General features: G+C 41.0%; 1 protein-coding gene across 16 annotated transcripts in view; it reads left to right on the forward strand.

The window, feature by feature from the left end:
* Positions 1 to 21,944, forward strand: part of Tlk2 (tousled like kinase 2) — a 107,536-nt gene that overhangs the window by 23,230 nt on the left and 62,362 nt on the right. For 5 of the 16 annotated variants that reach the window (XM_076543530.1, XM_076543532.1, XM_006970529.4 and 2 more), the window contains exons 3-6: positions 2,865 to 2,936; positions 3,880 to 3,949; positions 4,833 to 4,876; positions 17,344 to 17,511. In XM_076543530.1, the coding sequence (XP_076399645.1) occupies positions 2,865 to 2,936; positions 3,880 to 3,949; positions 4,833 to 4,876; positions 17,344 to 17,511 (354 nt within the window). Of the gene's footprint in view, positions 1 to 2,864; positions 2,937 to 3,879; positions 3,950 to 4,832; positions 4,877 to 5,599; positions 5,696 to 17,343; positions 17,512 to 21,944 lie in introns of all 16 variants that reach the window. The other 11 variants (XM_015994705.3, XM_006970526.3, XM_015994719.3 and 8 more) reach the window with 5 other exon arrangements.

Here is a 21,944-nt window from a genome sequence, read left to right on the forward strand (position 1 = left end):
GCATGTATGTCTATGCACTCTGTGCAGTGTCTGCAGAGGCTAGAAGAGGGAGGGTGTCAGATTCTCTGCACCTTAAGTTACAGGAGGTTGTGAGCCACCTAGTGTTGGTGCTGGGAATTAGAGCAGCAAGGACTTACTTGTAACTGCTGAGCCGTCTCTCCAGCCCTAATGATGTCCTTTATAGCTGTTTAAATTTGCTTTTGTGGAGGTGAGACGGTACAGGGGACCAAACCCTGGGCTCTGTGTAGCCTAAGCAAATGTTGTACCAAGGTCAAGACAGAGTCCATGTATTGAGACTTAGCATACCTTTAGACTCCTGTAATCTAGTTCAGTTTTCTTTTTTGTTACTGTTGTTGGTTTAGTAAGAGTGACACTTTTAAAACTCAGCATGTATGTTTTGCCTGCAAGCCTTTGGTTAGTTTTTACTATAGACAGTAAGCTGCTTTAGAACAGGAAGTATATCTCAGTGATCCTTGTTAATTAGATCTAATCCGGTGACTTTATAATATGAGATGCTGTACTTGAGAAGAGGATGAGAAAAGGATTAATTAATTCTTAATCTTTTTAACTTTTGGTTATGTACACATGCCTAAGGGACATTAAGTCTTTTTGTCCCTCTTCAGCGTCGCTATTTCAAACAGTTCGGTGTCTACCACTGTCTGTCTAGTTATTGTCATTGTAATTGCTGGAAAAATTGTTGAGTCCTCTCGTCTGCGTTCACCACTCTTGCTGTCATCGTAGTCAGTGTCCTGTTGCTTGAAAGAGACACCATGACCACGGCAACGCTACAAGGAAGCATTTCATTGGGGGCTGGCTTACAGTGTCAGGAACCTTGTCGTCATGGCAGGAAGAATGGTGACGAGCGAGCGTGCTGCTGAAACAGTAGCTGAGCACTGCATGTTGATCAGCAGAGTGAGGACTGGGCTCGCATGAGCCCCCTCCCCATGACACACTTCCTTCAGCAAGGCCACACCTCCTAACCCTTCACCTAGTGCCACTCCCTGGTGACTAAGCATTCAAATATGTGAGCCTAAGGGGCCATTCTTTCTTTTTTTAAACTTTGTATTGCTTCTTTGAATTTTCACATCATGCACCCCAATCCCACTCATCTCCCCAATCCCTCCATATCTTCCCTTTGCCCTCAAACCCCCCCCAAAACAAAACAAAATCTCATCGTGGAAGTTGTACTGTGACAGGTGAGTCACACAGTATACCCTTTAGTCCATATATCTTTACTTTTTTGAGTGTGTGTTGTAATGAGTCATCGGTGTGGTTCCAGGCCTCTGGCTTCTGCTACACTGTCAGTACTGGATCCTTCCCAGGACTCCTCAGATATCCTGTTGTTGCCCTGGGTCATGGAGATCCTGCAGCTTGGGTTCTTAGTTCAAACTGCAATTTTTCCTTCCCTCCTGTCCTTTCTGTACCTATCTCTCCTACCTGCCTACAAGGCCTTGCTGTGTAGCCAGAGTTAGTTATAAGTCACTGTAATCCAAGCTCAGCTCACACTCATGGCCTTCTATTGCTGCTTCTTAAAGTTGAGATGACAGGAGTGTCACTGCCCCTGGCTTTACCATTTCCTTTAGAAAATGAGGACTATTTAGTGATAAAGTAGATACGGTTTTATTGCAGTCCTGGGGGAAATTGATTTTGCAGTAGTTATATTAGAGGTAAATTATGCTAGGAGTGTGGTTCAGTTTTAAAGCACTTGCCTAACATTCGAGCTTTTACAAAGTGTGATATGAAGGGCCCAGTTCAACTGCTTTGCCCTTGCCTAGCCAACTTTCTGGCATTATTTGCTGGAAACACTTTTCTTCCTGGAGTGGTTCTAGCACCTTTCTCAAGAGTCAGTTGGTCATAGTTCCAGATGTTTCACTGGAGTCAGCAGTTCTACCCCCGATCTGCTAACACTAGTACTAACCTAGTACTAACTAACACTAGTACTACCATGTTGCTACTGTTGCTTTGTAGCAAGTCTTGGTGTCAGGGAATGTGATCCTTCTTACTTGTTCTTTCACTGATTGTTTTATCTAGTCTGGCTCTCACAGTCCCTTGTGAGATGTGTGTATTTTATTTACATCGAGTTCTGGAAATTGAACCTAGGGTTTTACCCTTTACTACTGCAAAGTGTTAGCCACACTCCTAACCCCTCCATGCACATTTTAGAATCAATTTAATCATTTGTGTGTGTGTGAAAACATGAATGAGTACAGACGTGTGTGTGTGTGTGTGTGTGTGTGTGTGTGTGTGTGTGTGTGTGTGTGTGTAAATCTGAGGAAAGCCTTTAGGAGTAATTTTCTCTTTCTGTTGTGGGTTCTGGGGATTGAACTTAGGTTGTCAGGCTTGTGCAGCAAGGATCTTACTCACTCTGCCTTCTTGCTGCCCCTAGATTGTGTTTTTGTTTGTTTGTTTGTTTTGTTTCTTTTTTGTTTGTTTGTTTTTTGTTTTTCGAGACAGGGTTTCTCTGTGTAGCTTTGGAGCCTGTCCTGGAACTCACTCTGTAGACCAGGCTGGCCTCGAACTCACAGAGATCCACCTGGCTCTGCCTCCCGAGTGCTGGGATTAAAGGCGCACCCCCCCCCCCCCCCCAGTATTTGCTTATTGCTCTTAAAGAATGGCTTAGAAGCATGAGCATACTCCAGAGGGAAGCCCTGAGCTGTGTAAAGCACATGAAGATATCAATAGCTAGGGATTTCGAACGTGGAGCAAGCTGTGCTGTAGCTGAGTCCCTTTCAGCTTGGGAGGGTTGTAGCAGCTGCCTCTTGACTCCTAATCTGACCCGGACATGAGAACAACAGCCTCTTGCATACTTTGCTGTCATCTTAAATGAAAACTTCTGACTATCTAAAAAAACATTTCCCTTGCAGGGGCCACTCAACAGTGAGTCTTCCAACCAGAGTTTGTGCAGCGTGGGGTCCTTGAGTGATAAAGAAGTAGAGGTAAGAAGCCACACCTAAACAACACTGTTCGAGGTTTAGACCGTTAGTCTGGGCTCAAGGGTAGCACCATGTAATTCCAGGGCATGTTAGTGGAGCTGTGTATTCTTGTCTTGGGGCAGCTTTGATGTGGCCCTGCCATGGTTTATTATCATACATAGGCCTGTCTTTCTCCATTTCACGTCTGGTTTTGTGGGGGTGTTTAGAAGGGCTTAGTTTTTTAATAAAAGTGAGAGATTTGTAGTTGTAGCAAAATTAGCTTAGTTACTCTTGAACTTTAGTACTTTTCAGTATTCCATAGAGTAGGTCACTGACTGGATTTAACAGTAGCATTTGAAAGACTGCCATTTGGTTTCCATTTTTCCTGCTTAGCTGGAAGATAGTATTAGGTAGATAACCTACCCACAAGGATATAGGCACAAGTCTTAAGGCCTGCTTTGCACCGAGATGCTTTCTATAAATTAGTCAGTTGAACAATCCTTCAGGCCTTTCCCTTTAAAAGGTTAGGTTTATGCACCTTTGATGTTGTTTGAGAGCCTGCTGTATGAATTGACGTGTTTCCTTCAAAAAATCCCTTTTTGTTGTTCATTTGAGACGGGTCTTTTGTGTACTCACACAGACCTTGAATTTGAGATTTTCTACTATTTCCTGCTTGTGGGATCACAGGCATGGGCTACTGTACTGCCAAGATATCTTATTTAAATTTTGTGGCAATTTTAAATTACTAATGAGTACATCAAAGGGCTGATCTTTTAAATAATTTTCCAGAAGTTGTTTAGGTTTCACTAAAGGCCCCATATTTGGCCTGTTTCTCTGTAGTACACTGCATCAAGCCTTGTCGTGCCAGTCATGCCTGTTTTGCGTCTTTGATATTTTGTATATGCTCTGTTATGCTAACGTGAAAACTGACCAGCATTCTAACTGTGATATGTATGGTATTTAACAGACTCCTGAGAAGAAGCAGAATGACCAGCGAAATCGGAAAAGAAAAGCTGAACCATATGAAACTAGCCAAGGTAGTGATCATTGCACACCCAGCACAGGCTTCTTGTGGAATTGTCTAACTCCAGCAAGTAATTAGTGTGCATGAGGGATCCCCAACAGCAGAGGTTTGTGTATCTTAGGGAGTGTTGGCCCAGTATAGACTTGCCATTTGATACACACCTGACAAAACGGTCAGTTCTTGGGGGACTTTGTTTTCCCTGTGCACTTGAATGGTTTTCTCAACACAGGTTTTTCTTCAGACCAAATAGGAATTATATGAGAAAGAGGGTGCCCTGGGGTTTAACGGGGGTTTGTTAGTAGCGGTAGCCAGGAATAGTTTCATCTACAGTATTACTCTTCTGTTGGAGCCCAATGGGATGAAATCTCTAACGGTGATAGTTCCACCACCAAATATAGAATCAAGGAAAGACATAGCTTTTCCCTGTCCCATCTAAGGACCGGGATTCCCAATCTTTTTTCTTCCCTTTTAAAAATGTATAGGGAAGTCATCCTGCCTTGTATAAGGAAAGTCTCCCAAAGTGACAAAATTATGTGAAATGGGATCAGCTCTTTAGTTCTAATGCATTTGTTTTGAATCTTGTTCTTTTAAATTGGGATGTGAATTATAGATGAATTATGTTAGCTGATTGTTATATATAAATATGTATGAAAGAAAGATTATTGCCTTTTAAAAGAAGCTGACCAATTCTTCCCATCAGTGCTCATTCAGCCCCTTGATATATGGAGCAGGAGGTAGAGTAACCTTAGTGCACAGGTTGTGTATGGTTTGTTAAGATAGAGCTGACACTGTGCCAGTGTTGGGGTCAGTTACTGAGCCTTACTACTGAATGCATTGCAGTGATGATGCCTTACGTGTGCACTGGAAAACTGTACTTACTTTGGTTTCGTTTTCAGGGAAAGGCACTCCTAGGGGACATAAAATTAGTGATTACTTTGAGGTAAGTTAAATGTGGGGGTAAATGAACAACCTCCAGTGACTTTAAACAACCTAATAATCCTCCTGTTCATTTAAGGCACTAGAGAGCAATATTTGCCTTTACTGTGGGCTTGCCCTGTCTCTTTCCATCTTCATCAAACTAATGCTGCCCATCTCGTAATATGAAGGAACTGCTGCTGATTTGCTGGGTGTAAATTTTGTACCATGTGTCTCGTCTGTGTGATAGGAGAATTCACATATGAAGTGTACTTTCTCTTGGCCAGACTAGGTTTTGTGTCTCAGAGACTAAGGTATAATGGCTTGCTCTCCTCTGGTCCTTTCCCTTAGCCTAGTGGACTATGTCATGAGCTCAGCGCCTCATTGTTAAGTGGTTACTAAAGATGACTAACACCCTCTGCACTACTCTATTTCTGCTTCATGTATTTTGAGACCAAGAAAAAAAAAAGGCATTCTTCTCTCATGTCTGTCCAAAACCATGCTTACTTTCAGCTTTCTGCCCATGTTTTCTGTATATCTTGTTACATTTCTTTGGGAGCTCTTTCTCAAAAAATCTCATTGAAAAGATAGATTTGGCTTACATGGCATTTTCTCTCTAGAATGAGATGTATTGACTTAAAGGGGCCATGTATAATTAAGACCTGTTTGTATATTAATCTTTGACTCTCCTTCTCTGAAGCATGGTACTGTTTTGAATTATTCATATCCATTTTTCCCTGTTGGCCAGTTTGCTGGGGGAAGCGGGCCAGGAACCAGCCCTGGCAGAAGTGTTCCACCAGTTGCTCGATCCTCACCGCAACATTCCTTATCCAATCCCTTACCGGTAAGCATTCACCTGGAGAAATTGGACACCTGCTCCATAGGAGACCAGCAGCCAGGAACACTGAAGCCGGCTCTCTTCCATTAGTTACCCAGGGGGCATGAGGCATGAGGGAGTAAACTTCATACTGTTGCCTGTAAAGCACTTAGTAGGTTCACATCTTTTATTAGTAAGTCAACTCTATGTAAGAGTTAATCATTCTCTGACTCTTCAATCGCCTTGAAGCCTGTCAGTTCACTAGTCTGTTACGGCAGTCATTCCAAGTCAAACGTTGGGTTCTAAAACTTTGCTAAATTTGAATTTCTTTTCTTCCTTTAAAAAGTTTATCAGCTTCTGATATTCAGATCTTCTAGGCTTACTCATGTGGTAGAAAACCTGATACTATGATGTATGTGAGATTGGTTTGTTTTCATCCTTTAAATGAGATTTCAATGTTTTAAAAACATTATATATTGATCGGCAGTTTTTAGCCAGGGGCAGTTATACCCCTCAGGGGACATTTGTCAGTATCTGGAGTCATTTTGGTTGTCACTGCTAGGGCATGGGAAGCATAGAGGCAGGCCAGAGGCTAGGGGTGCTGTAAACATTCCTATAAAGTTAGTGAGCCTAGCCGGTGAGCCAAAGGATTATGTTGTCTAGAAGTCAGTAGTGTTGATGTTGGTACTTCCCGAACGAGCTAATGTAGGGTATTGTGTTAATTCGTTCTAGCACCTTTAGATAATTTGTTGACACTTGTCCATAATGTGACTAGTCTGTTTTTATGTGGGATCTTAGGAGTTGGGATAAAAGTAAACGTTTTTAAAAAAAGAGGTTGGGATGCAACTTAATAGCATCGTGCTGACCTAGAGTCTGCCGTGCTCTGGGGTCAGTCCGCAGTGTGGCTTCAGCCTGGTCTCATGTGCTTTTGTGGTTCAAGCAACGTAAGCAGTGAAGGCTCATTGTACCAGTCCTCTGGAAAACGGAGTGGCTTTCTGTAATGAAGTCCTCACATGCCTGATAGCTCCTGCCTGCTCTTTATTCCTGTCTACCTGTCTCCCGTACAGCAACAGTCATGCAGGCTTTCTTGAGCACTGAAGCATTCTTCTGCTCAGGGCCTTTGTATTGCTATTCTCTTTCCCAGAACTATTCTTTGACAGGATATTGCTCAAAAATGACCTTAGCAGAGTAGCCTTCCCTGCCCAGCTTCTCTAAAATAGCATTTCCTCACACTTGGTCACTGTCTCCAGTCTTGCTTTAATGTGTGTATGTGTGTGCACGTGCACGCATATGTGTACGCATGCATGTGCTCATGAATGGAGGCATACACTTGCCATAGACCACAACCTGGGGTGTCTGTCCTTGCCTTTTACCTTGTGTGAGATCGGATCTCACCAGCACTGTATGGACCAGGTCATCTGGCCTGAAGCTTCTGGATGCTCTGTCCCTGCTTTTCATCTCTAGGGGAATAGTGGGGTGACAGAAGCGCCTTCCCCTGGTCACCGTTTTTGTGGGTACTGGGATTTGGATCCAGGTCCTTATGCTTGCATGGCAAGTGCTTCTGCCCACGTAGCCATCTGTCCACCCTGATGATGTGTTAAGTCTGTGTGGGACTGTCTCTGTCCCTGTCTCTCCCTCCTTCCCATACACAGTTTGTTATAGCCGTTTGTGAATCGATTTCTAGTTTTAGAAGAATACACATTCAATAGTCCATCGTTTTCTCACAGTGTACCAGCCTGAGAAACCAAACATTGCCAGACCTGTGACAACGCCACCACTGTGTCCTTGTCACTTTAGCTTTTTCCCTGTACCCAGGCACAGCTGCTTCCTAGAGGAGTGACACAACAGGAAATGTCCTACTTGACTACTTTGTTTAGCATTCCCTTTGTGAGACTTATTCATACTGTCTCGCTTGTAGGTCATTTAGGAGGAGGAGTATATAGTACAGTTTATTATGTTTTCTCTGTGTGTGTGAGGGTACACCTGCTTTTCCGTGTGTGTGTGTGCGCGCGCGCGCGCGCGCGCGCGCGCAAGTGTGTGTGCACACAGGATGTATTTAGAAGTTGGAGGACAACTTGTGGGAGTTGGTTCTCTCTGAACCATAGGGGTTCAGAAGATCAATCTCCGGTCATCAGACTTGGCTTCAGGTCTCCCTGGCCTGGCTCTTCCTGCCCCTTGAGTTTTGTCTTTTGGTTTTTGTTTCTTTTTCTTTAGGGAGCTGGTGAGGCTGCCTTATTATATAGATCAGGCTGGTCTCACGCGTGCTCCTGCCTTGCGGACCACCACGCCTGGCTATTTGTGAAGTGGATTCTGGAGATCCAACTCAGGTCTTCATGCTTGTAGCTCATCACGTTAATATTAGTATATATTTAATAATTTCCGTGTTCTATTTTTTTGTTTTGTTTTTTGAGATAGAGTTTCTCTGTGTAACAGTCCTGGCTGTCCTGGAACTCACTCTGTAGACCAGGCTGGGTGTTTTAATTTTTAACCATTAACTCCTTACACACACACACACACACACACACACACACACACACACACACACACACACACACACCCCGCTAAAGTGACAGCGGGTACCTTGCTGCATTTCTTCCTCATTGCTATTTCCATGTGTTACTGTTACAGTATAGAGAACTCAAGTTCCTGTGAACCATTTCCTTCCCTTGACATGTAAGCGATAGAGTTTCAGTCTCTAGTATTCAGAAATGCTTGGGACTCAGTGGCTTCTCAAAATTGTTGAAAAGGAAGAATTGATAAAGGGTCACTTCACGTCTCCTCCTTTTTTTTTTTTCGGTAAATGATTCTTTTTTTTTTTTTTTTTTTGTACTAAGGACTGAACTTGGGACCTTGTACTTGCTTAGCAAATGTTCTACTACTCAGTTACTCTCCAAGCTCCATTAATTTTTTTTGTACTTTTTCGAATATTTATGTTAAATCCAAAAACATACATACAACATGAACCTTTTCCTGAAGAAGTTGGCAAAAGTCATGACACCTGGCAAGCAAGCAATGCTTAAAAGTGTTTTTAACAACAAAGACTGTATGAGAGAAAGACTGTATGAGAGAAAGACTGTATGATAGGAAGACTATGATAGAAGACTGTATGATAGAAAGACTGTATGATAGAAATGGTGCCCTAAAACTTAAAATACTTCTTTCTGGCTCTTCAATAAAAAGCTTGTAGAAAATTATTATAAAGGTAACTATAACCATCACATACAAGAAGTAAACTGTTTTCAGGACCCTGTAAACCTAAGTGTCCATCCTTAAGTCCCTGAATATAGTGAGTGTACTTCTATCTTAGAGGTAATCCTTTTTTCTGTGGTAGCCGTTTGCTTTTCCTAAGGGTTTGAGATAGAGTTTGTTACTTCAATCATTCGCATCTAACTACAGCTTAGTTGTACCATTAAGTTAACTTGGTTACAGTGTTTTAGTGTGGGGGGTATAACTCTATTAGACTATTGCCTGGTATAGTGCCAGGTGTGGTGGTACAGGCCACTCCACAGACAGAGGCAGACAGATCTCTGTGAGTTCAAGGCCAGCCTGGTCTACAAAGTGAGTTCCAGAACAGCCAGGTCTGTTAAACAGAGAAACCCTGTCACTGGGTGATGGGGGGGGACCAGGTGGTGGCCCATGCCTTTAATCCCAGGGCATACAAATTATCTGCTTTGCTACTATATAACCAAGTCATGATTCTCTCCCCTTATCATTATTAATGAAAGTGACCGTAAGCTCATAAATCCTATTAAACATCCAGCAATCAGAATTATTTTTGTAGGATTTTTCATTTCTTACAATATCCCCCCAGCCAATATTCAGATTATCACAACACCCTGGCACCTAAAAATACAGCTCTCCTCATTACTATTATAGGCTTTGCCATCGCACTAGAATTCAGTTACCTGACTTTCCACATCACCTCAAATAAATCAACCTCACCATCACTTTTCTCAACATTCCTAGGCTACTCCCCCTAACTGTGTACTGAGTCTTACCTATCAAAACATTAACAATAAGTTTCAACACAACTCTAGACCTCTTAGCCCTAATTTGACTTGAAAAAGCTATCCCTAAAGCTCTATCAACCACCCATACTTCTATCTCCAAAACATTAACCTACCCAAAGGGCTTTATCAAATTATCTTTCCTAATCACACTCCTATAAATTCTCATCCTCTTAATCACTTAGTCCCCTCATGAGCTTGATGATAATAAAGACACTCATGAACAAAGACCACCCAGGCACTCTCATTAGCCAAGTAGCACAACTACATATTGCTGCAACACCCATACCCTAATGTAGTCTTAGGATGAACTTAAATTTCTGATCCTCCTCCCTTCACCTCCCAACTTCTAGGATTACAGCTGTTTGCCACCATGCTTGGCTCCATGCTTGCTTTTTATTCATTTTTACTTTTTATTGTACTTGGGATTGAACCCAGGTCTGATGGATGCTAGGCATGTGTTCTACCATTGAGCTATATCCCCAGCCCTCTGTGGCTGCTCTTTTGGTATTCTGAAATTTCAATGTGTCTTCTTACATTCTTTTCTTCTTGGCTTTGACTCTGGGATTTTGGAATCTGTGCATTGGTATGCTTTTTCAGTCCTGAATAATTACAGTATATATCATCATCATCATCATTACATATCATCTCTGCACTGTGCCTGCTCTGCACTATCTCCCCTCGCTTCCTGACTTCGTTTCTGTATACTCTTTTGTCTCTGTACGCTTCTTTGTTGTGCCCTTCAGTTCCAGGTTATGTTTCATTGTCTCTCATTTGCTATTAGCTGCATTGAATTTTCAATTTTTGTTATTGCTTCTGTTGGTCTCTTTGTTTTAAGGGCTTGGGATCAGTCTCTGGGACCTTGCCACATGCTAAGCAAGTGCTCTAATGTGAATTATTTCTATCTTGAGTCCTACTACCGCTTAAAAAAAATAAAATAAAATAAAAAAGCTCTCTGCTGTTTAATTCTTTCAAGCTTTATTCATTCTTTATTTTTATTTTTTAGGGATTTAAAAATTTTTTTAATGTATATGACTGTTTTGCCTAAGTATATGTATGCGAGCCCTGTGTATACCTGTGCCCATGTCAGAAGAAGATGTCCAACCCTTTGGTACTAGGATTATGAATGGTGGCAAGCCATAATGTAGGTCCTGGGAACTGAATCCAGGTCCTCTGCAAGAGCAACAAATGCTCTTAACTGTAGACTCAAGTTTCTCGGTCCTTTTTAAAAAATATTTTATAAAAAATAATGACTCAAAGGCTTAATATTAATTACAGACTGTTTGGTCTGTGGCTCAGGCTTATTGCTAGCTAGCTATTACATCTTAAATTAAACCATTTCTGTTAATCTATGTATCGCCACATGTCTCGTGGCTTTACCTGTGTTCTATTACGTCTTGCTCCTCCAGCAGCTTACAGTGTCTCCCCTGACTCTGCCTTTCTTCTCCCTGTATCTTGTTTGGATTTCCTGCCTGGCTATAACCTGTCTTGCCATAGGCCAAGGCACCTTCTTTATTAACCAGTGGTAGCAACACATATTCACAGTGTATAGAAAGACCATCCCACAGCACTTAACTGCTGAGTCATCTCTGTAGCCCCCTTTATTTTTGAAAATCTTTATTGTAATTCTGGGGATTGAACCACAGGTCTTACTCAGCAAGTATTTTGCCACTGTGCTCGTATTTTCTCTAAACCTTGTACACATTATTATAGTCTATCTACTAATACTGGCATCTGAGGTTTTTAATCAATTTGTTTCTGCCATTGATTTTCTTGAGGTTTTTTGTGTGTGTGTGTGTTTGTGTGTGTATGTGTGTGTGGTTTTTATTGCATTTTACTTTGTTTTCTAGTGATGTATATAACTCAGTGTTCTTTTTTTTTTTTTTTTTCTTTTTGATTTTTTCGAGACAGGGTTTCTCTGTGTAGCTTTGCGCCTTTCCTGGGACTCGGTAGCCCAGGCTGGCCTCGAACCGCCTGGCTCTGCCTCCCGAGTGCTGGGATTAAAGGCGTGCGCCACCACCGCCCGGCATAACTCAGTGTTCTTGAGAAATTATTTTTGACTGTGAAGAAATGTTTGTTCTTTGAGGGGGAAGTAATTGTTTCTTAGTTCCCAGAGAGTTGACCTTTCTGATGCAACTGGATCAATTTGTTTGTTTGTTTGTTTGTTTGCTCGCTTGCTTTTCAACACAGGGTTCTCTGTGTAACAGTCCTGGCTGTCCTGGAACTTGCTTCGTAGACCAGGCTGGCCTCGAACTCACAGAGATCCGCCTGCCTCTGCTTCCCGAGTGCTGGGATCAAAGGCGTGCGCCACCACGCCCAGCTGCAACTTTATCAAATTTAAGGCCTATATTTGTTTGTTTAGTTGTTTAAGCTGTCAAAAATTTGATTTGGATTGTCCTAACATTTCCTAAACCCTGATCCCCTATATTACGAGACAACTTTCTTGCAGCCACTTGAGGGTAGAAAAAAGTCTTCTCTTGGTTCACCCTTTCCCTAAGAGTGTAGTTGAGTGCATTAAAGGCCACTGTGATGTGTAAATAGAGAGTGTGCTTCCTGTTGAGTTTTCTGCTTGGGTGGACTTTGCTTCAGTGACCACTTGACATCATGGTGCCCTGGAAATGGGAACTAAGTGTCTGCAAGTACCCCTATGGCCATATATAACTGGGGTGTTGCTTTTACTTGTCATATGCTCTTAGATTTTGTCTTAGAAGATCCCTTTTTAAAATATTGCTGTTTTGATACAAGGTATCACTATGCAAACCTGACTGGCCTGGAACTTGGTATAGATAAAGGCACACACCCAGCTTTGTATGTGTGCTTTTCTGTAGCACCAGGGATTGAGTTGAAGTACTTAGCTGTATCCCTGGCCTGTGGCATATCTTTAAATTTGCTATCTAAGGGAAGTTTTACTCAAGCATCCTAACCTGCCTATGTCCAAAAAAGCTTTAAAGGCTTTAGATCATAGTAGATGTTTATTGAATATAGGGCAGAGTGGTTGATGTAGTGAGTATGTTGTAGTGAATGGTATTGCAGTATTAGCATAAACTCAGGCTGTTATATTTGGTAGGGTAGGAGTGTGGTTAATCTTGAGGAGGACTAGTTACTTATAGATTGGAAGACTAAATTCATTTGCCATTAGCATTTGATAAATACGTTTTCTTAATAGCTAAGTGGTCGGGCATTGTGGTGCAAGCTGTAATCCCAGTACTCACGAAGTTGAAGCAAGGTCAGTGTTTGAGGTTAGCCTGTGCTAAATAGCCAGACCCTGTCCTGAAAATTAAAGGGCTAGAGAGATGGCACAGCAGTTTAGAGCACTAGTTTCTGCTCTTGCAGAAAACCCAGGTTTGATTTCCAGCATCCACACAATGGATTACAACTATCTACAGCCCTGTAACTCCAGCAGATCCAACAGACGTGCATATACTGCATATACATGCGTGTAGACAACATTCATACACATAAAATAAATCTAAAAATTTTTTAAAGCCAAAGTAAGATAAAGTTATATATGGATTAAAATATATAATATTTTATATATAAAATATTATAACTTAGAAGTTGTTCCTGATAAAGTATATGTACAGATTGGATTATAAAGTCCCTTAACAAAACAGCTGTTTCAGAACTGGGGCCTTGTAGTTCATCTTCTCTGGGAGCTGAGACAAGAATATTGTAAATTCAAGGCCCACCTTGGCTACAGAGTAAGTTGATGACCAGCGTACACCATTTAGTGAGACTCTGTCTCAGAGAAAACATAAAAATGATCTGTGGTGCTGGGTGGTGGTGGTGCATGCTTCTAATCCCAGCACTCGGGAGGCAGAGGCAGGCAAATCTCTGTTAGTTCGAGGATAGCCTGGTCTACAAGCGAGTTCCAGGGGTAGCCAGGGCTACACAGAGAAACCCTGTCTTGAAAAAAACTAAAAAGATGTGGGGAAAGCTGGGTATAGTGGGCACGCCTTTAATGCCAGTACTTGGGAGAGGTCAGCCTGGTCTACATAGCAAATTCCAGGACAGCCAAGGCTACATAATGAGACCTTATCTGAGACCCACTTCCCCCCAAAAAGGACTTAAGCATTCGCAGGGCAATCCCCGCACCCCACCCCGCAAGGCAGTTGGCAAGTGTTTCTAGACTCTCTAGGATATATACATGTATGTTTATATACTAGTTTTCCTTATTTCAATTGTATTTATTCAATGTCCTATATATATTTGTATTTTATAAATAGTTTTGTAATTAATTTCTTTTTGGGAGGGCAGGTTTCAAGACAGGTTTCTCTGTGTAACAACCCTGGCAATCCTGGAACTTGCTCTATAGACCAGACTGACCTTGAACTCACAGAGATCCATCCACTTGCCTCTGCTTTCCAAGGGTTGGAATTAAAGACATGTGCCACCACGACTGGCAATTAATTTCTTTGTATATACTTCTGTGTAATTTCTAAGTCAGAGTATATTTGAAAAGATGAGGTGTTGGTGGTGCACACTCCTATAATCCTAGCACTTGGGAGGCAGAGATATAGGTAGATTTCAGAGAGTTTGAGGCCACCTTGGTCTTCATAGCAAGTCCCAGGACAGCCAGGGCTACATAAAGACACCTGTTTGTATATGTATGTAAAGTTCTAGGAGATTATTAGCAGTTTGAAGTTCTTAAATTTGGCATATCCAACAATTATTCCAAAATATCTAATATTGAATTTTGTCATTGCAATCTTTCCAGTAAGGAAAAAAATACCTTGATTTATCTGATATCTTCACTAGGGATATTAAATATCTTTTCATATATTGAATGGCCTTTTCAGTTTCTCTCGTAATGAGTTGTGTCTTTTGCTGATCTATTGGAATATTTGGTTTTTCTTACTCTTAGGTAGGAGGACATTTTAAGATTTCCTAACTCAGTGTCATGTATGTTGTAAATGTTTGCAAATTTGTAATGTAAGCTTATGTTGACTTTTTCCATTCAACTTGATGTGTCTTTTCTTATTATTTTATGCATTGTTAAATTATTCATTGATATTCTTATGATTCAAAAACAACATGCATGCTGCATCCCCAAGTGTAACTCTTTTTCACTACTAAGTTACAGTATCATTTGCTTATTTTTCTTGTCTTTATATGTGATAGAAGATAGGAAGATATTAAGTGTCTCTTTTTTCCAGATAGCTTCAGAAATAGTATGCCAGTCTTATAAATGCATTCCCTTTACTGTGAAATATGCCTTAATCACAAATTATGTATCCATATCATGTGGATTTGTTTCTGAATCCTTTTTTTTTCTGCTAGAATTTTAAAAAATACATAAATGAGTAAATAAATAAATATGTTGAGACAAGTCATCACCCGAGTAACTCAAACTAACTGAATTCAGTGACCCTCATGCTGCCACATCCTTGCAAGTGTTGGGATTACAGGAATGTCATTAAGAAAGTGGTTTTGTAGTGTTTTTTGATATTGAGTGAGGTTTCCCTAATACTCCTTATTAAAAATTACATGACTGATTTTCATATAAGCCCTTAATATAACCTCCTAAAAGCCAGTGAGAATGTTTTGGTCCCATCCAAGGCTTAGAGCAAAATAAATAAAAATTGCTGGATTTAGAGAAATTTGGAATTGTTATATTTTGAATTCAGGAACCAGGACATCACCATTTAGATTGTCTTTTGTTTGTTTGTTTGTTTGTTTGTTTGTTTTTTGAGACAGGATCAATATATCTTGGCTAATCAGGAATTTACCGTGTAGACCAGGCTGACCTCGAACTCACAGAGATCTGCCTGCCTCTGCCTTCCAGTGTTGAGATTAAAAGCATGGGCCACTAGCCCAGTTTAGATTGTTTTATATTTCTCTCTGAAGCTGTTTAGTTTTTTCATAGTATTCTTCATGTTTTTTGATGTTGTTTCATTATTTTGAATGTGGTTTTCTTCTCTTACTTGCTGATGGTAATTATGGTAGCGATGCTGTTGACTTTTTTCTTTTTTTTTTTTTTTTTTTTTTTTTTTTGGTTTTTTTGAGACAGGGTTTCTCTGTGTAGCTTTGCGCCTTTCCTGGAACTCACTTGGTAGCCCAGGCTGGCCTCGAACTCACAGAGATCCGCCTGGCTCTGCCTCCCGAGTGCTGGGATTAAAGGCGTGCGCCACCAACGCCCGGCGACTTTTTTCTTTTTTTTAACCTATCTTGTATTTGTCTCTCTTGCTGAAGTTTTTTAGCTAATTTGTTTGGTTTCCTTTGTGAATATTTATGTCATCCAAAATGACACTTTTAAATATCTTCCACTGTTTATATCACATTGACTGAATTTTCTGTATTACATGTATTACCCCTTTCTGTTCCCACCTTCTAATTCTTTTTTTTTTTTTTTTTGTTTTTGTTTTGGTTTTTTGTTTTGTTTTGGTTTTTAATTTTTTTGGTTTTTCAAGACAGGGTTTCTCTGTGTAGTTTTGGTACCTGTCCTGGAGCTCACTCTAGACCAGGCTGGCCTCGAACTCACAGAGATCCACCTGCCTCTACCTCCCAAGTGCTGGGATTAAAGGCGTGCGCCACCACTGCCCGACCTGTTCCCACCTGTAATGAGGGGTCTCTACTGTAGTACTTTCAGTAATATTTTTAGTCATTTTTGAGAAAATACTCATTTAGGTATTAAAGTGGGATACTTCTAGTTTTGTTTTTTTGTTTTTTGTTTTTATTTACTTGGTTTGTTGTTATTGTTGTTTTTGTTTTTTAAGACAGGGTTTCTCTGTGTGGCTTTGGTACCTGTCCTGGAACTCGCTCTGTAGACCAGGCTGGCCTTGAACTCACAGAGATTCTCCTGCTTCTGCCTCAGCAGCTGCTGAAAGTTGCACTGCTCTTACAGAGGACTCGAGTTTAGTTCTTAGTACTAGGATTAAAGGCATGGCTACCACCGCCTGGCTACTTCTAGCTTTTTTTTTTTTTTTTTTAAACATTACCTGACAATTATTTTACGATCCAAAGAGAAGAATCATAATTTTTTTTCTACCATTAATTTGTAATCAGTTATTTTAGATTTGCTAATTTTTTTTTCTTTTCAAGACAGGGTTTCTCTCTGTAGCCCTGGCTGTCTTGGAACTCACTCTGTAGAACAGGCTGGCCTTGAACTCATAAAGCTGCCTCTGCCTCAGTGCTGGAATCAAAGGTGTGCACCACCACTCTCCCCTCCTCCACCCCAGATTTGGTAATGTTTAACCATACATTTCTGGAATAAACCACACATACTTGAGGCATGTTTCTCCTTTTCTGTCCTATGCTTGCTCTGCTTGCATTTGGTTTAGATTTTTTTGCATGTAATTATACTGAGTAGAATTCAGAGTGTAATAAACTCTTGTCTATAAAGCCAGGCAGCAGATAACGTTAATTCTTTGTTTACTTATAGGATGGAAAGAGTGTTTCCTGTGTAAGATTGAGAGTATTAAGAAGGTGATTTACTGAACAATACAGAGTAGTTTGCACATCCAGAGTTATGTAAAATTAGAGTCACTGGAATACCTTTTACATGATCTGAGTAGGTGTTGACCATGTTGTGATGGTCTGTGTTCTCAGAGATGTTCTGTGGTTTGAATCACACATCTCATGATACCCAGTCTAACGTGTTGCATGTGTAGTCAGTATTCCGGTGAGTATCTTTCTCACATCTTTGTGTGTTTTCTTAATGTCTTCCAGCGTCGTGTAGAGCAGCCCCTGTATGGTTTAGACGGCAGTGCTGCAAAGGAGGCCTCCGAGGAGCAGTCCGCTCTGCCGACCCTCATGTCAGTGATGCTAGCAAAACCTCGCCTTGATACAGAGCAGTTAGCACCACGGGGAGCGGGCCTCTGCTTCACCTTTGTCTCTGTGAGTAGAAGGCTGCACGTTGAAACATGTTTACTCTTGAATTTCCTGATGAAGTTGGATTATTTTAATAGAGAGGATGATGTTTTCTATTCTTTCATCGTTTAAAATACTTTCCTCTTTTTTTTTTTTTTTTGGTTTTTCGAGACAGGGTTTCTCTGTGTAGCTTTGCGCCTTTCCTGGAAGTCACTCTGTAGACCAGGCTGGCCTTGAACTCACAGAGATCTGCCAGGCTCTGCCTCCCAAGTGCTGGGATTAAAGACGTGCACCACTGCCCGATATTTGTTTAAAATACTTTTAGTTTAACATTTTGTAGATTTGCTTTTTAAATTATGTGTATATGTGTGGGCCTGTGTATGGGTATGCTTACATGTGTGAGTGAGTACCCAGAGAGTCCAGAGAGTGTCAGATCTCCTGGAACTTGAGTGCTAGGTGGTTGTGAGCCATCCATCATGGGTACTGAGAACTAAACTCGGGTCCTCTGAAAGAGCAGTGCAACTTCTCAGCAGCTGCTGAGGCATCTTTCCAGCTCTTTTCCATTGCTTCTTAAAGGCGTGGTTCTTTACTTAGTTCCTGGGGCTGAACTCTCAGGAGAGGCTGCTCTGTCAAAGTCTTGAGTGGACAATGGGAAGGAAAATGTGATCTTGGGTTGACAAAAAAGTAAAGAGAGTACAGATTCCATTTTAGACAAAATTTCATCTAATTAAGCCGGGCGGTGGTGGCGCACGCCTTTAATCCCAACACTCGGGAGGCAGAGCCAGGCGGATCTCTGTGAGTTCGAGGCCAGCCTGGTCTCCAAAGTGAGTTCCAGGAAAGGCGCAAAGCTACACAGAGAAACCCTGTCTCGAAAAACCAAAAAAAAAAAAAAAAAAAAAAAAAAAAATTTCATCTAATTAAAGAGCACCAAACTCCCCCCACCACTTTCTCAGACTAGTATTTGAGCAGTGTAGTTGATTCTGTAGACAGGCATTCTGCAGAGGGCGTGCCCCTGTGTGTGAGCTGGCCACTTGCTTGCCTTCTCACTTTCTAAAAGGAATTTGTTTGTTCATTTCAACTGCACCTTTTTTTAAATTAAGGATTTGTTTTTATTATGAGTAAGTGTATGTGTGCCTATGTGTGTGTGTCCTAGTGTGCTGGTGCCCACAGCCCAATGGGGGGATGTGCATCAGATCTCTTGGAGCTGGAGTTACAGGTAATTGTGAGCTTCCCTGGTGTGTGTGCTGGGAATTGAACTCAGGTCTTCTGCAGAGCATCAAGTGCTCTTAACTGCTTGATTATCTAGGCAGCCCCTCTTTCTCTCTTTTTAAAGACTAAGTTGGTAGAGTGCTTGCCTAGCATCGGTGATGCCCAGGTTCAGTGTACCACCTAAAACTGGGCATAGTGGTACATGCTTGCAGTCACAGTGCCAGAGAGGTAGAAACAGAAGTGGAAAGTTATCTTTGACTGTATAGTAAGTTTGAGGCCAGCCTGGGCTACATGAGAACTCTGTCTCTAGAAGAGAGAAAGAAAAAAAGAGGAATTCAAATGGTATAAAATCTTGAGTTCATGTAATTTACCATAAGTAATTTGAATCAAAATTTGCTTTTTTCTTTTTTGGTTTTTCGAGACAGGGTTTCTCTGTGTAGCTTTTGGAGCCTGTTCTGGATCTCACTTTGTAGACCAGGCTGGCCTTGAACTCACAGAGATCCGCCTGCCTCTGCCTCCATGCGCCACCACTGCCCAGCAAAATTTGCTTTTTTCTTAGTTTCTGTATCTTATCAACTGCCTATTTTTGTCAAGGGAGGTGTAAATGTACAAGATGACCCTTTTGTTCCTCTTTTAAGGTTTTTGTGTGTTTGTTTACCTTTCATTCTCTTTTCTCTCTCTCTCTCTCCCTCCCTCTTTCCCTTTCTCTTTTTCTTTCTTTCTTTCTTTTTTTTTTTTTTTTTTGAGACAGGCTCTCCACACAGTAGCCTAGGCTAGTCTGGAACTCACTATGTAGCTCTGGCTGGCCTCAAACTTGAGGGAATCCTACTTTAGCCTTTTGAGTGCTGGAGTTACAGGCATGTGTCACCTGTGGAGTGTCTAGGAAGACCACCCTGTCTCTCAAAAGGAAGTCACCACTAATTCCATTTTTTGCCTCTTGTTCATTTTCTGTAGTTAAAATCCCTGGTTATTTTGTGGAGTATATAGGAGTTATTAACCCACATTCAACTCTATTTGGAAAGGTAGTGGGAGTGTTAGGTATCTTTTGTTTTGTTTTAAGTTTTATATATATGAGTATATATATGCCTGCATGTTATGTGTGTGCACCATGTACATGCCTGGTGCTCATGGGGCCAGAAGTAAGTGTTATCGATGGTTCTGAGTTACTTGATGTGGGTGCTGAGACCAACCTGTGTCCTTTAAGACACAGTCAGTGCTCTTAGCCATTAAGCCATCTCTGTAGTCCTATGTTGGATGTCTTAAGGAAAGGAAATAAAAATAATAAAAAAAAAATTAGCTGAGTCAGAGAATCATGAATTATTTGAAATACTTCTTGAAAGCTTGTTGGGAATTCTAGGAAGGAAGCAACCATACTTAATGATCCTACCAGATTGAGGAAAGTTGTCCTTTTCAACTAACTGTTGCTTCGGGAGTAATGTGTATGGTGTGGGCATGGAAGAAAGGGATACTAGCTTAGCTGTCCAGAGCAGTGACATCGACCCTGGCCATCAGCTGAGTGACAAGTATCTCAATCAGATTGTCCTGGTGTTATGGAATACTTTTTTAGTACTATTACTGTAGCTTTGTCTCAAGAATAGAAAAATATTTCTTTTTTTAAAACAGGTTCTTTTTTATATATAATTTATTTATTTTGATTTTATGTGTGTCGGTGTCTTGCCTGCATGTATGTCTGTGTGAGGGTGTCAGGTTCCCTGGAACTGGAGTCATAGACTGTTGTGAGCTCCCATGTGCATGCCAGGTCCTCTGGAAGAGCAGTCAGAGCTCTTAACCACTGAGCCATCTCTCCAGCCCCTAGAAAAATATTTTTAAAAAATGTTTTTCAGAGTTGTTTAATCATCATGCATGTGACCTAAAGAGTGGAATATTGACAATAAGATATTGTAGAGGACTTGAGGGTAACATAAAACCCTTGCTGTGAGAATGCAGTCACTCTGTGGTATTGTTGCTTTTTTTTTTTTTAATTCCATTGTCTGTTTATCATTCATAGATCTTTATTAGATCTGACTTTCCTGAGCAAAACCATTTGTCCTTTTTTCTTTTGTATGTGTGGGGCATGAGTTCATGTGTAGAGGCCAGAGGTCAACATTAAAGTATCTCCACATTTTTTAAGACAAGGACTTTCACTGAATTTATCAATTGGGTAGACTTGTTGGCCAGTGAGCTGCTTGTCTCCATTCATCCCTCACTGCTTGGATTATAAGTGCCAATATGTGCTGTCACACCCAGCTTTTTACATGAGTGCTAGGGATCTGAACTTGGAACTCAAGTTCTTGTGGTTCTGTGGCAGACATTTTTCTTGCTAATCCATCTCTCCAGCCCGCTTCTGTTCTTTGATTGCCATAAGAGTTGCCTCCCTTTCAGAGGGATGCTTTGTTGATTCTATGCATATTTACTGTGTCCTCTGTGTGATAGGCACATAGTTAAATACACAGAATTTTGATCAACATTCCTTCTGTTCCCTAATGTAAACTAAAGGATATGGTTCCATGGGTGTGGGGTAGATACATTAGAATGGCCACCTACTCGGTCCTATCATCAGTACTTTTATGCTGTCAGGCCCTGCAGATACTCTTAACTAGATTATTCTCATGCTGCAGAGAGTAACCAAGAAATTGTATAAGAAGAAGAAATGTATAAAACATATAAAACCCAAAAGCCTGGTGCTTTGATATAGTTCTCTTTGTCTTTGCTTCTTAGTTATATAAAGAAAAGTGAAAGAGTTAACTTTAATATACAGCAAGTATTGTAAATCAGTAAAGATAGGCAAGAAGAGAAGGGCAGAGGTGGCTTTATGGGAAAGAAAAAGGCAAATGCCTAATAACTATCAATTTAGGCCATAAAGAACTACAGAATTAAAAGATAACTTTGTTGTTGTTGCTTGTTTTTGGTTTTGTCTTTTGAGATCTCTGTGTAGCCCTGGCTGTCCCAGAACTCATTCCGTACACCAGCCTGGCCTCAAACTTACATAGACCCACCTGCCTCTGTCTCCCGAGTGCTGGGATTAAAGGCGTGCACCACCATTCCTGGCTAAGAGGATAACTTTTAAGATCTATCTAATTAATAAGGATTAAGAAATTTTAGATTTGGGGCTAGAAAGCTAGCTGAGTTAGGTTAAGAGTATTTGATATTCTTCAGAGAACCTGGGTTTGATCCCAGCACCCACATGGCAGCTTATAGACATCTGTAACTCCAGTTCCAAGGGATCCAGTCCCTTCTTCTGGCCTCAGAGG

The sequence above is a fragment of the Peromyscus maniculatus genome, chromosome 8 (assembly GCF_049852395.1).
Source record: "Peromyscus maniculatus bairdii isolate BWxNUB_F1_BW_parent chromosome 8, HU_Pman_BW_mat_3.1, whole genome shotgun sequence".
Lineage (NCBI taxonomy): Eukaryota > Metazoa > Chordata > Mammalia > Rodentia > Cricetidae > Peromyscus > Peromyscus maniculatus.